The sequence below is a fragment of the Bufo bufo genome, chromosome 2, assembly GCF_905171765.1.
Source record: "Bufo bufo chromosome 2, aBufBuf1.1, whole genome shotgun sequence".
Classification (NCBI taxonomy): domain Eukaryota; kingdom Metazoa; phylum Chordata; class Amphibia; order Anura; family Bufonidae; genus Bufo; species Bufo bufo.
The window spans coordinates 286,336,484-286,351,828 of NC_053390.1; the positions used below are offsets into that span (position 1 = coordinate 286,336,484).

Consider the following 15,345-nt stretch of genomic DNA (forward strand, 5'->3'; position numbering starts at 1 on the left):
AAATGCTGGTTAACCCCTACGTACCCGACTATGTTGGAAGTGTGATCCACCTCCAATGCCCGTTGGAGATCCTGGGGAGGAGTTCGGAGGAGAATGTAGATTCCCTTGGATTAAAATTCCTAGATCATTTTCCATGTCAGGCATGTCCGGGAATGGCAGATCAAACATATCATCTGAAATAACAGTTCACCATCATTTAGAACAAGATATTTAAGCAGATGGATGTCCATATAAAATGTGTCTTATTGGAAAACAAAGCTACAAGCTAACACACAGTAATGAATGGTAGTTGCCCCATCAGTATAATGAATGCTACACATTAACGGCAAACACAGGTTAATGGTCACCCCTCCTTGATGGCAACAATTAATAGCAGAAAGGGACCATTAATGGTTATGTACAACACTAGTGAGACATATAATGAACTATTCACAAATGTTTAATGGCTAATTCAGCAAACTGCTTTGAAGGGCAAATGAAAAACAGTAGCTGGGTAATCCAATAAAGCATATCAGCCACTGCCTCAAAACAGAATCATAAGAGTCACATAAGTAATCTGCAATGTAATAACTGTGAAAAGGAGCAAGAATACATTATAAAAGGGGGGAAAAAAACAAAAAAAAAAGTTTTAATATTGTGACATATTTGGCACTGCAATCGGGAAACTGCTAAAATAGAACAGATCTCACATCTGATAGAGTAGGCGAATTGGCATTCAACCCTAAAATACCTGGCACTGTTTGTGGTAACTGATCTTAGGGGCATGATATATGGGCAGGGCATCACTAGGTAGCTGGCATGTATTTCCAGTATGTCTAAAACTAGACAGAATGATGTAGAAGAAATGATCACTCCACCCCTTGTGTCAAGAAGACAATGTCAACATGATTTCTCACAGCTACTCACCATTATTAAAACCATCTTCATGTGGATAATGACTAGGAGCAACCTGGGTTGTAGCTGAAGTAGGAAATACTAAGATGTGGGTGCAAGATGCATCTTGTGGGGTGCTGAGCTGAGAGGTCTGCAGATTCAAGGCTGTGCTGCGACCAAAGACAGATCCCATGGTAACTGCATCTGTAGTGGAATATTTAACATTGGATTATCACTAGCAGACCAATGGCTACCAAACATGCTTAAAAAAAAAAAAAAGAAAAAAGAAAAAAAAAAGCCGCTTTAAAAAAGGTTATTTAAAAATTAAAGTGTAATAAAAGTAATACTCCTCAAGCATAATAACATGATTAAAGGCACTGTCAGAATTGGTAATTCACAGTAAAAGATAACAAATAAATAGACACTTCTCCTCCTCCCCTGCTTCTTTCAGAGCTGTGCTCACTGGCCTCAGCAGTACACAGTATGTCACCACTGCAGCCAGGATACCATAGTTGGGAGGACCATAGCGCAGCGAGAAAGAATTTTTTTTAAACTCTGAAACCATTTGATGTACTACTGCAAAGTAACCTCTTACAGTACTTTCTACATACATAGGAGGTGGTATCTAGGGATGAGCAAATTTCATATTTTGAAGTTTGCGTACACGTTGTGGTAGTTACTGAATTGAGTTATTGATTCCGTTATCACAGACCATAACGGAATGCCTTTAGAGGCATTCAGTCATAATAGAAGTTTATGGCCTGCATAACGGATCAGTCGGGTTTACGTTATGCAGGACTGGGCTCCAGCATAACGTAAACCGGACAGCTCAGTTATGCAGACCATAGACTTCTATTATGACAGAATGAATAACGGAATGCAGTCATGGAATTGCGTTATGGTCCGTGGTAACAGAATTAATAACGCAGTTCAGTAAATACCACAACACAAACCCGCACACTAACTTCTAAATATGAAATTCGCTCATCCCTAGTAGTATCAGTCAGGCTAAAGTTATATCACAGCAGCCAGATTCTACATGGCGGTTCTGCTGAAGAATACTACACGAGATGCATAAACCCAAGGATTTGACAGCAATATGTTTTTTTTTTTTTTTTTTTTTTTTTTTACCAATACCGTAAAGGGCTCTTCACATTTACCTGGCATCACATGAAATGATCCTTGTGGCTCCATTGCTACGAGGCAGGCACTAAGAATCGATGGCGAGTCTGCAGCAGATATACCACACATTCTGCAGGCTTCTTTTAGCTGACGGCTAATGTTCTGTAGTGAGCATTCTCCCAGCAAAATACTCCAGTCTGCAACACACAGCAAATATAAAAAGAAAAGCCCATAGCAACCAATCAGATTCCGACTTTCATTGATTTTTAAAAAGAGCTCCTTTGGATATTTTTTTAGCTATGTACCTTTTAGCTCGCCATGGCCCAGTCTTCCCAGGCGTCCAATAACAACCCTCCAGGGCAAAGAGGTCATCTGCATTAGTCCCACACACCACTCCCACAACTTCTGTAATCCAATTTTCCGTGCTGATACTTTGCTTCTTCTGAACCTGAGAAATGAGAGACATTATCTTTATCATAACAGCAATCAAAGTCTGTTATAGGTAGCAAAGAAAGCAAAATATAAGCATATACAAGTATATAACACAATGGACAGAGTCTGATGGGCTACTCACCCCTATACTTGAATGGGGACTGTTATGACACAGCTACAAGCATTTGCTTGCATTTCCTCATCCATCCACAGTTTGGCGACTTTTTAAACGCTGCTGCACCTAAACCTAGGTGCAAGTGGAGTTTTTAAGCCACCATCATCACTTGCCAAAAAAGGGGCATGGTGGGGGTGGGCCATCTGACCAATAACATTTATCATCATTTATGCCAGTTTTGTGGTGTAAATGATGACTCTAGTCTACGCCAGCTATGAGCTCACGATTTTAATCTAGGAGGACGAACTACCAAAAAATGTGCTCAATTTATAAGTAGTAGTAGAAGTATGCACCGGGCAGGGGATATCAAAGTGATCAATGACACCCCAACTTTTACATGTTTGAATGTAATCTACTAACAGAATTATAATCATGATAGCTAGATTTTAAGGGGATATCCCTACTGGAAAACACTTGTATGCATGTCCTATCACCTGCTCAGGACCCCTAAGGGGAGAGCAGTTAACAAAGAACAGTTTCCCTTTTGGAAGAGTGTGTGCAACCATGTATTACGAGGGTGACTATTCATTAGAATGGGTGCAAAGCCGCACTACGTTTGCCGGCTGAGTAGGTCCCACAGTAGTCAGGACTACTTCATATCACTGTCAGTGTTTACAGGTGCACTGATAAATAGCGTTGTTGCTGGATCCATCATTCTGTACGGATCCGGTTGTATTATCTCTGAAATAGCCAAGACGGATCAGTCTCTAAAAGCATTGAAAGTCAATGGGCGATGGATCAGTTTTCTTTTGTGTCTGAGAAAACGGATCCGCCACCATTGACTTACAATGTGTGTCATGACTGATCCGTCTTGCTCCGCATCACATTGCCGACAGAAAAATGCTGCTTGTAGCATTATTATGTCCACCATGGGGAAGCAGCCAAACGAACGGAATGCATTTTGGTGAACTGCATTCCGTTTCCTTCAGTTTTGTCCCCACTGACAATGAAAGCGTCCCCCCCCCCCCCCCCCCCCCCCCCCCCCTACTACTGAGAGCCTATGACGGATATCAATAGCAGAAAGGGAGAGCGCAGAAGTAGCCTAATGTAATACATTTGTTCAAATAGAATCAGTGCAAATACTAAACAAATAAAAAAAATAAAAAGGCGAAATTTCACATTTTAGATTTGTCACTAGAGATTAGCAAATTTCCGGTTCTGAAATTCGTTTGCGATTCGTTTACTGGTAAAAGGTGAATTGCGTTCCATTTCCACGGATTATAACGCAATTCTATGACGGAATACATAACGGAATGCCTTTAGAGGCATTCCGTCATAATAGAAGTCTATGGGCTCCATAACAAAAACGGGACGGATCCGTTAAGCAGCCCATAGACTTCTATTATGACGGAATGAATAATGGAATGTCTCTAAAGGTATTCCGTTATGCGTTCCATCATAGAATTGCACTATAGTCCGTGATAACGGAATCCATAACGCAATTCACCTTTTACCAGTAAACGAAGCGTGAACGAATTTCAAAATATGAAATTCGCTCATCTCTATTTGTCACCATTGTGAGTCTCAACTTTTAAGAGCCTGATCTCTAGAGTAAAGGTCCTTTTACACAGACCGATTTGTCAGGCAATTAGAGGGATGAAGGCTGCATTTACATGCAACAATCACCACCAATGTATATGGACAAGCAATGGCTAGAGCTTGTCCCCATAGATAATTACTGTTCCTGGGCAGTAGATCTTTGTTTAGACAGCTGCACAGGAACGATGATTTTTGGTGCCAGCAGAACGACAGGCTCACACGATGAACAAGTGTTTGCTTGTTCATTAGGTGATCACCGCCACCTTTTACACAGGTGCCGGCGATGACATTATTACCATTTTTACAAATGCTTTTCCTGGATAGTTGGTCTGATTACTAGTCTGTTTAACCCTTAAAGGGGTGAGAAAATTGTGTGGGGAAGGGGGAATCCTCTTACATCATGTGACCATTGGTCACCATGTAAGGAATGCTGGTCCCACTGATTGGCTGCAACAATGTCAAACCAGATGCTGACATCGAAGGAGCCTAGCAAAGCATCAGAGCCTAAAAGGAGAAAGAGCGGGGATCCGGCGCAGGGAAGTTGACAAGTCATCTTTCCTTTACAGGTCCGCGACCAAGTGGCTGTGGAATTATGAAAAAACTAAAAAAAACTTTCCTGTAAATATGCAGCAAACTCACTTCCCAGTGGTATCCAGCAGTCTTTTACCTCTTGGGTCTAGTTCACATCTCCGTTAGAAGATCTGGCAGAATGTTCACGGTCTGATCCCCATTAACTGCAATGTGGTCCGGCGGTGATCTGGCCATTTTCCGGCATAAATGCTGGGTTTCAGCCGAACAAAAAAACCTTACATGCAACATTCTTGTGTCTGGCCGTCAGCCGACATTTGCGCCAGATCTCCTTAATGGAGATGTGAATGTAGCCTTAATTTGCTTGTCTGGGAAGGAGGGGATTTCCACATAGTAAAATTGTAAACTACTGCTGATAGATTAGTACTGCCTTAACTGATTCAGCACTTGCAATACAAAAATCCCACGCCTGTTCCATGATGTACACTAAAGGCCCCTTTACACTGCTCAATTGAGCAGATGATTTTCGGGAAGGAAGTGTTCCTTCAAGGCAATCATCTGCTCATCAGTGAAGGAGAAAGCTGCAACGACATGTAGTAATCTTCTCCACAGTATGGGTAGGAATGATCACTAATGTCATTGCTCGTCCCCATACAAAATAAATGTTTGTCGGCAGCAGAGTGATATTTAGACGGCACGATCTGCTGCCTGCAAATGATGATCCTATTACCCAATGAACGAGCGTTTCAGTAGTTCAGCAGGTAATCGGTGGCATCTTTAGGGTGCCGACATATGTTCAGGCTTTTTGATTCTTGCATTCTTTAATGGCTCCTATTAGATAAATGGCAAAATGTTTGTGTGCTGTTTTGGCTACTAGGAGAGTGGAGCTTTCCCCACATTATGCTGCAGGAATTTCTGCTAAATACTCAAGCAAAAATTGCAGTGCTACAAAAGTAAAAGAGCGGGTCTCAACTATCCTTCCAATGTAGAATTCCAAGTGTCTGTTTTCAGAACAATCTAGTACATATCTCAAAAATATTTTCCCAGCCCTCATGCACATGACCGTATTTTGTATCTGTGTCCGATCCGCGTTTGTAGCAGATTGGACATAGACCCATTTATTTCTATGGGTCCGAAAAAATAAAAATAAAATAAAAATAAGTCTACATCCGCATGTCCGTTACGCAAATTATAGAATAGGTCCTATTGTCTGTATTGCAGAAAAGAACAGTAATTTCTAGTGAAGGAAGTGAGAAAAACACAGATTCCATATTGAAGGTATCCTTATTTTGTGGATCTGTGGTTTGCAGACCACAACGTGGACACGGGTGTGTGCATGAGGCCTAATTCTGGAGTATACTGGTAATTCTCACTATTTAATACAACCCAAAACCCGTGCAGGGCACAACTAAGTTTCTTACCTATTGGGCACATGGATATTCACTACACAGGTTTCCAGTAGCTCTCCCTGTAAGTCAGTGCAAGATGCCAGGAGCCAGCGCTGGTCATGAGACAGGCAATATCCTACGAATAACACATTGTACTTCTGCCCAGCCTCACCAAATGGTTCTCCTGGTTCTGTCTGCTTTTCTTTCGTGGGGGCAAGCAGAAATGGTGGCGAGTATAACTGCCCTGGAATTGGATGCTGCAGGAAAAAAATGAAAGAAAGGGGATTAAGCAAGTTACCGAGGAGATAACCTATGGAAAGACTAAAAGATTAAAGCCATATTTCCAATAGTGTGACACTATTTCCATTACCTCGGAGCTCTTAAATACTGTATTAAGGACAGCTGCTGGACCAAAGCCAGTAAGTGGCTTGATGGGAATCTGGGAGGCGACCGGCCGACGACACTGGCAGTATACAGAGAACGCTAAAGACTTCAAGTGCTGGATGTAGGACACTGTCTCATCATTAACCGTCTGCAGTAGATACCGACAAGGCACCACCTTTAAGAGGAGAAAACATATTAAAATCACATTAAAACCAACATTTAAAGCCACAGACAAAACAAAGTCAAATTGGAATGTGCCATCAGTACAATATTTAAATCAAGTTTTTATGTTAAACATTTTTTAAAATAATTTTGGTGGTTATTTTTATTGTTCCATGTCACTGTAATAAAAATAAAATAAAATAAAATGAGAACCTATAGTTTTTCATACTGACCACGAATGGTGCATTTGCAGGCAATTATCGAAAAAGGATTTCTAGTGACCGATATCACCTATACGTAGATAACACAGGATTCACCATTCACAATAGGTGATATCACAGCAACCTACACACAATCTAAATGTATATAAGTAACGTAACCTGGGAGCTAATGTTCCCACTATTATAAGGGGAGGGGAAGTTGTGAGCCTTCTCCATACACTCCTTGTGCAGCTGGGATGTACAGTTAGGTGAAGGTGCGAGAAGGGGTTAAGAGCGTCATATACAAAGAAAATTAAAGATTTTTTTTTTAATCCAGCCGGAAGGAGCAAAATCAGGGTGAAGCTGGAGAAGACTTTGAACAGATGAACAGGACAGCAGGTACCGTAGCCTTGAGTGACTAATAAATGAAGCTGCAGAAATCTCATTTTGAACACACAACAACTAACAGAGCCTGAAATTTTAAAAGATCACTTACCTGCAGGATACAGGCAGCACGAAGTGGTTCTGGTAAAATTTCCAGCATATCTGTAAAACACCGAATCAGACCCAGCAGCCAGAAGTTTCCTGTATGAGAGTCATCATCTGAAGTATATGTAAAAGGGTCCACCATGTAGATGACAACAGTTGGGGATAAAGTGACGCTTGCAGCTGACTCTGCCACTGTTGGGATCCCAATTTTATCTCTTTCTGTTGTACTGTTAATGCATAAAAAGAAGACCGGAGAAACATGAATTACAAGTACAGGTATTCTCTGGGAGAAGTAGTTATAAGCTCAATGCACTACACAATGGATGGAATTGTGAAGGTGGGGGTGCTGGGCGTCTGACCCCCATGATGAGATTTTGATTACCTATCCCAGGGATGGGATCAGTTGTTAAAGGGTGCCAGTCACCTCTACTATGTTGCCCTTGCTGTTAAAGTACCGACAGGGCGAACATTGGAGTGCTGGGGCACGCTGTGAGGGAGAGGAGTCTAATGAGACTCGTGCCCCCGGCTTTCCTTGGCTGCCCACACAGTACAAGTTCAACTTAAAGTCCTTATTCTCACCCACAAAGCTCTTCACAGTGCTGTACCGCCCTACATCTCCTTCCCCAAACTCAGTCTACCATCCTACACATGCTCTCCATTCAGCCAATGACTTACGACTCACATCCACCTTAGAGCTCATTGACACGGCCGTTGTTCGGCTGTTCCGTGCATTGGGGGGCGCAATTTGCGGCATGGGCACTATCCCATTCAACTTGAACGGGTCCATGATCCGTCTGCACCGCTAAAAAATAGAACATGTTCTATTATTTTGTGGTGCGGTGGCACAGACAGAAACCCCCACGGACACACCACGTAGTGCTTCCGTGGGGTTCTGTGCCTCTGTTCCGCACCGACCTTCTGGATAGCGGACCCATTCAAGTGTTTGCAGGCTGCAATACGGGCACGGCCAAACAATGGGCGTATGAATGAGTCCTTGATCCGAACCTCTCTAAGACTTCTCCCGAGCAGCAACAGTTCTCTGGAACGCCTTACCCCAAGCAATTAGGTTACTTCATAACGCATCTTTTTAGGTTGGCCTATCACATTCCTTGATCTAACTCTCATCCATTTATCGCACCCCCCACCCACCCCCATTCAGCATCATTCTTCTGAACCTGATCCATCCTCCATCAGTATCCACCACACCACATGCACTCAGAAGCATTACAGATATCGGCTCATGCAGCTTTATATCTATTCCCCTATTGTGTTAAGATGGCTGGAACCATTGTACAAATCAAGCACATGTTACCTTCTGTGTCACCCCCATCTCCTCATAGATTGTAAACTCTTGCGAGCAGGGCTCTCATTCCTCTTGTTTTAATTGTTGACCCGTTTGCTGCGATGTTATTTATGACTGTTTTTGTATATGAACCCCCCGATTGTAAAGTGTTGGCTTTGAAAGAACTGCAGTGGCAGGATGGGTACCAGTTGGTATCCCTCGATGTGGAAAGCCTCTACACCCGCATCCCACATGGTGCGGGTGTGGAGGCGGTCCTTGACATCGTAACTAATTTGGGAAAGAGCCACATTTTCTGTGATTTCATTGGTGAAGCACTTGAATTTATCCTAACCAATGTGTTCCAGTTCGGAAATGAGTGGTATAAGCAAAAGTTGGGTACGGCTATGGGGACCCCCGTCTCCTGTACATTCGCAAATATGTATCTTGCCAGATTAGAAGACAGATTTGTTTACTCTATGAATACGTTTTTATCCCAGTTGAAAACATATTTACGTTTTGTGGATGATGTATTCATAGTATGGGAAGGTACAGAGACTGAATGCAGTGATTTTGTGAAATATTTAAATGCAAATGACATTTACCCTCAATTTTGGAGGTACAAGATTGGAGTTTCTTGATGTGGCTGTCTTGGTTCAGGACGACGAGTTGGTCACGGAGGGCTTTCGTAAACCCACGTCGACCAACTCCTTGCTCCACCACGACAGCTTCCATTCACGAAACGTGAAAAAAGCCATACCATACGGCCAATTTATTAGATTGAGGAGAATAAACAGTAGGGATGATGGCTACCATAGACAGGCATTAGAGTTAAAGCAGCGATTGGTAGAGAGAGGCTATCCAGAAGAGTTGCTAAATAAAGATATGAAGAGAGTAGAGGAGGGTTTCTCTCAGAACGATCTGCTTATCAATAGTGGTTATAGAAGCAAACAGAAGAAAGACAAAAATAGAGGCGCCAGGTTTGCATTCTCTTTCAAATACAGCCCCATGGCAGAACGTATTCGTTCAGTAATTTTCAAGAATTGGGACATTTTGAGGAGGGATGCAACCCTGAGCGAGCTCACTGAACAGAAGCCCCTTGTATTCTTTAGAAGGAGCCATACGATCAAGGATAGACTTGTGAGAAGCAGGTTTCATCCTATTAAAGGAAATAATTGGCTTAGAAATAGTGTACCAAAGGGCAATTTTCGATGTGGCAGTTGTTCACTCTGCAAACATAATTCCCCAAAAAAGTGTATTGAATTTGCGGGCATCCAATATAGAATTAAAAGATTCATTAACTGCAGGAGCACATATGTAGTTTATTTACTGCTCTGCACCTGCGGGAGATTCCATATTGGAAAAACGATCAGGTGCATGTTTGAACGAGTGAGAGAGCACTTTAATTCCATAAAAACAGGGAAGGGTTGCCCGAGATTCATAGATCATATGAGGAGTGTTCACGCAGGTTACGTGGATTGTATCTCTTTCACCGGGCTAGAGATTATGTCCGCCCCCGGGGGGGAATAGACACCGCCTCCTCCTGCAGAGGGAAGCGAGGTGGATCCTGTGTACCCAAGCATTAGGTGAGCTTGGATTGAACGACAGAAATGATCTAAGTTCATTCCTATAGATTCATGTTACATGCGATTGTATCGTCTGGTACTGAAATGTATGGAACCTCTGTTTATGTCTTTATATGTTACGTTATATATTTCTTACTAACCTTTTATGTAGGCGCAATTTTGTTGTCTATTGCTATGACGACACACAGCGCCGATGTTTAAAAGGGTGGCGCTAATGTACGCGCTGACGCACAGCCCGATGAAGCGCATGTAGCGAGAAACGGCCGTCGCTGTTTGATGCGTGGTTAAGATTTGTCTGCCCCCTGCTATGTCTATGACCATGGAATAAAGTACCGCATTGAAGCAACACACTGGCGAGTGCCGCTGAATGTTTCTTCTCCTACATCGTGACGCTATATAAAGTAAGATTGTAAATAAACTGACAACTGGGCCTTACAATTCCAATTGACAACGGGGCAGGTTTCCACACAGTCTGTAATAGTACTGACTGGACAAAGTCAGACTAACCCTACTGAGTCGACGTGTTAAAGTCTTTGCTTTGAAGTCACATGATGCGCCCTGTCCTTTAAAGTTTGATTAGTTCTTTGGACGGGATGGACTTGAAAAAGCTGTTTATTGGAAACCAGGAATTCACTGCCAACAGGCAAATGCTAAATTACAACCATCACATTTTGGACCTTTTCAACCCCATGGTTTAGCTTCCACAATTTTCCCTTGACATGGTCAAGGTCTTCCTATGGTTATGGGACCATTTATAAGGGCCGATATCACTAGGCAATGATGAGGAATGAGCATTCATGGTTCCTGGTCTCTGCTGCTTGTTACTAACATGTAGAAGCAGAAACCATCACTACTATATGAGGATAAACAATCACTACTACAATCTCTCATCCTCCGATTAAAAGCAAATCCCTTTTTATACAGGGCATTGCTTGTTTGGTCATCTGATCAGCAGCATATATACATGGGGGAGCATGTTCACACACACAATCATTCAAGATAACTGGCCAAATGTTCTCCCTGTGTAAATGGGCCATACTGGGTTGTCGTCTTCTGCTCCCCATTGCTAAGCACTATGAGGCAAGTTAATGTCCTCAACGTTTGTTTCCCCATCCTCTCCTGGCATGCATTTTTACATTGCTGCAGACTATAATGGCTTACTTCCAAATATTAAAATATGACTTACAAGAGTCTTTTTATGCTACTACTAAAGAATGAAGGGAAAAAATCTTCAAAAAGTTAAACTACAGATCTCTCAAAGAGTTGCGCTTATATTATCAAACTAGACAACATACCATATGCCGTTACAAAAAGCAATATTTTCACTTACCTTTCAGGCGTTTCTAGCTGTGAGGATGGTGGATTTGATTCCACCTCTACAGTGGACTGGTTTCCTGCTGATCGATCTGCAGAACTGGAAGAATTCTGCGCTGTGCCGGGGTTGAATGCTGCAGGAGCAGAGCTACTTCCAGCAGGCACTGAAGATGAAGATGACTGTGGTGCTGTTCCAGTGCCATTAGGAGTGGAACTGAATGCAGGGTTGGATAGCCCGGGAGGTGCAGCAGGACTCGGAGTACTCTGTGCACTTGGATTGGCTTGGCTTTTAGGAGGCAATAATAGGCTGCTGTCCAGTTGCAGGGAGGACAGATATGGGGCTAAAATGGAAATCAAGAGGAAAAATATAAATGAATAGGGAGAAAAAAAAAACTCCATACTAGTTCAGAGTCTGCTATTAGAAAACCGTCTGATTCTTCAATGAAACTAAAAATGACCAACCTAAGTGTTGCCGGCAGGTCTGAGCATACATCTGAAGCCGAGCTCGGTTGTCCACATCCTCGCTGGTTGATTCCTCACTTGATCCTTCACTTGTAGAACAGCCAACCTTCATAATCCCATCAGACAGAACTTTACAGATTGGTCTGTGCTGTCCAAGGCGGCACATCTGTAATATCAACAAGCAAGCAATGTTATGGTCAATGTAAAATAACCATTTGCTTGAACAAAGAAGCAATGTTACTTTGCCGAAAAACCGGGGCCTATGTATTGTCTTTAACAGTGTATGTATATTTGGGGAATAAATTACAAATACAATGACAATTGAAACAACGTAAAGACATGGCACCACATAAATAGTCCGCTTTAAAGGGAATCTGTCACCTATTTTGAGCATATTAAACTGTTAACATTAGCAATGTTCAATAAAGTACCTTCATTCCAGTAAGTGTCTTCTTTCTTTTATTCAACTTTTCATTTAGATCAAAAAGCGATTTTTCAAATATGCTAATTAAGCTTCAAGGTGCCCAGAGGGGCGTTATTACTCTGCTCTAGTGCCCAGTAATGCCCCCCTGCAGTGCCCAGCCCGCCTTTCTTCCAAGCCCAGCAGGCCTCCTCAGAAATAAATTTACTCCCACATCCTTGCCAAACGGCACCGCCCCCTCCGCTAACGTCATGTAATTTATTCACCCCCCGATCCTTTCTGGGGAAAGAAAGGAGGACGCAAGGATCGTGGGGTGAATAAATTACATGATGTAGCGGAGGGGGCTCCGATGTGGGAGTAAATTAATTTCTGAGGAGGCGTGCTGGGCTTGAAATAAAGGCCGGCTGGGCACTGCAGGGGGGCGTTACTGGGCACTAGAGGAGAGGAATAACGCCCCTATGGGCACCTTGAAGCTTAATTAGCATATTTGAAAAATTGCTTTTTGATCAAAATGAAAACTTGAATAAAAGAAATTAGACACTTACTGGAATGAAGGTACTTTATTGAACATTGCTATGTTAACAGTTTAATATGCTCAAACTAGGTGACAGATTCCCTTTAAGGCTTTCGGTTCATTTGGCCTGCAGTCAGGCCTGGGTTAGCAGCCGTAATACAAGTGCAATAAGACACTCCTATTATGCCCACTTAAAACGGTCCTTACACCCTAAAATGTGAACACTGAACATACTTCTCAAGGTGCATGCTCTTGACATCAATGCAGCTTCGATGACCTAAGTTGAACATAATTGGCCATGTTACAGTTTGAACTGCTCTACAGCTGGCCATACAGCTGTGGGTGGCATGATGGTGCATATCTGCTGCCATAGGGAGAGAAGCAGCTACCAGACATCCTCAGTGCTCCTTACCTCCAACATTCTGCTATGTGAATGTTCTAACAGCAGCCTTGTCTTATGTGCATGGCCAGCTTAAAAGGTCTGTCTGGACTTGGTCAGTTTGGGATATGTCATCAATATAAACAGGCTGCACATCCTCTAACATATACACCAAACATATCTACAGGGCTCCATTCTGATGGAGTCCAAGAGTGCCTGGATTTTTTTATTTTTATGCAATGGGACCCTATCAGCAATGTATCCAATGTATATCCATACAGTGGCATATGTTGCAGCTTTCCCTGAGAAACACTTCAGCAGATCCAAACTAACGGCAGCATACTGTAAATCATACATCGCCCTTTATGCATAGAAAACAAAACTGAGAAGACGCTTACCTCATACACGGCACTCAAGTCACTGAGGAAGGCTTTTGCTCCATCTAGTAAGGCTGGGTTTTCTGGACACAATACCAAATATCCTACATCCTGCTGGCCTCCATATGGCTCGAGAAGCAGACGCTCCCAGAAGGGGAGAGCGAAAGGAGCTATGGTAAGGAAGTCTTTGTCATAGCCAACTAAAAGGTTGGGTATGGGCAGTGGTTCTGGAGATTCTTCAGATCCTGAGTATATAGAAAATACATCAGCAACACTGAAAGCATTTCTAAATTATACTCTCACAAGACTACATTGAATACACAATTGTTCTCCTTTGTAAAGCCAAGTAAAGGGTATCTCTTGCAGTCCCATAAAGATAAATGGAGCAGAAGCAGAAATGTGTGACCTCTGCTCCATGGTGGACACAGGACTCCATTCTTCTGATCGGTAGGAGTTCTTGCAGTTGGACCTTCCCCTATGATCAGAAACTTAAAGGGGTTATCCCATCTTAGACAATGGGGGCATATCGCTAGGATATGACCCCATTGTCTGATAGGTGCAGGTCCCATCTCTGGGACCTGCACCTACAAGGAGAACGGAGTCGGGGAGAGGTGTGGCTGGAGGACCCCGGGTTTCCCGAGGTCCGTCCACCACCAGGCGCAGCTCCCCGCCTCTCGCGGCCACCGCTCCCATTAATTTCTATGGGGCTGACGGAAATATCCGAGCCAGTGGTCTGCTATTTTCGGCAGCTCCATAGAAATGAATGGAGGCCGGCTGCGCATGCGGAGTGTGCCCTTCTCAACTTTATCCGCTCCAATCTCCTTGTAGGTGCGGGTCCCAGAGGTGGGACCTGCACCTATGAGACAATGGGGGCATATCCTAGCGATATTCCCCCATTGTCTAAGATGTGATAACCCCTTTAAGGCAAAATTTATCAAAACTGGTGTAAATTAAACCTGGCTTTCTTGCCCATAGAAACCAAATCCCATCTTTTATTTTCCAGAGCTCCTTTAGAAAATGAAAAGTGGAATGCTATGGGCAACTAAGCCAGATTTAATTTACACCAGTTTTGATTCAACTCCCCGTTCATGCCCATCCTATGCATAGGGCATAATTACTGTGTGTAGCAAAACCTCTTTAACCCCTTAGGCTACTTTCACACTTGCGTTTGGTGCGGATCCGTCATGGATCTGCACAAACGCTTCCGTTCAGATAATACAACCACATGCATCCGTTCAGAACGGATCCGTATTATCTGTAACAAAGCCAAAACGGATCAGTCTTGAACACCATTGAAAGTCAATGGGGGACAGATCCGTTTTCTATTGTGCCAGACTGTCTGAGAAAACTCCCATTGACTTACATTGTGTGTCAGGACGGATCCGTTTGCCTCCGCATCGTCAGGCGGACACCAAAACTCTGCAAGCGGAACGAAGGCAAACTGATCCATTCTGAGCGGATCCTTTTCCATTCAGATTGCATTAGGGCAAAACTGATCCGTTTTGGACCGGTTGTGAGAGCCCTGAACGGATCTCACAAACGGAAAGCCAAAACGCCAGTGTGAAAGTAGCCTTAGTAAGGGGTAATACTATTCTAGGGCTTAATGTCCATGCATATTTTTTTTTTCTTCTTCATTTTTTGAGGGATTGTTTTTTGCAGGATTGGTTCTGTTTTTCAAAGGCTTCATTTTGGGGTACATATAAAATTTCTTGATTAACCTT

At 43.0% G+C, this 15,345-nt stretch overlaps 1 protein-coding gene across 1 annotated transcript in view; it reads right to left on the reverse strand.

The window, feature by feature from the left end:
• MED13L (mediator complex subunit 13L) overlaps positions 1–15,345 on the reverse strand; it is a 168,453-nt gene that overhangs the window by 6,720 nt on the left and 146,388 nt on the right. Inside the window, exons 19-28 of the mRNA XM_040416650.1 lie at positions 13,646–13,869; positions 11,934–12,099; positions 11,488–11,812; positions 7,300–7,519; positions 6,428–6,616; positions 6,091–6,314; positions 2,301–2,443; positions 2,034–2,192; positions 907–1,077; positions 25–173 (exon numbers count right to left, since the gene is read on the reverse strand). Of these exons, the coding sequence (XP_040272584.1) occupies positions 25–173; positions 907–1,077; positions 2,034–2,192; positions 2,301–2,443; positions 6,091–6,314; positions 6,428–6,616; positions 7,300–7,519; positions 11,488–11,812; positions 11,934–12,099; positions 13,646–13,869 (1,970 nt within the window). The remainder of the gene's footprint in view (positions 1–24; positions 174–906; positions 1,078–2,033; positions 2,193–2,300; positions 2,444–6,090; positions 6,315–6,427; positions 6,617–7,299; positions 7,520–11,487; positions 11,813–11,933; positions 12,100–13,645; positions 13,870–15,345) is intronic.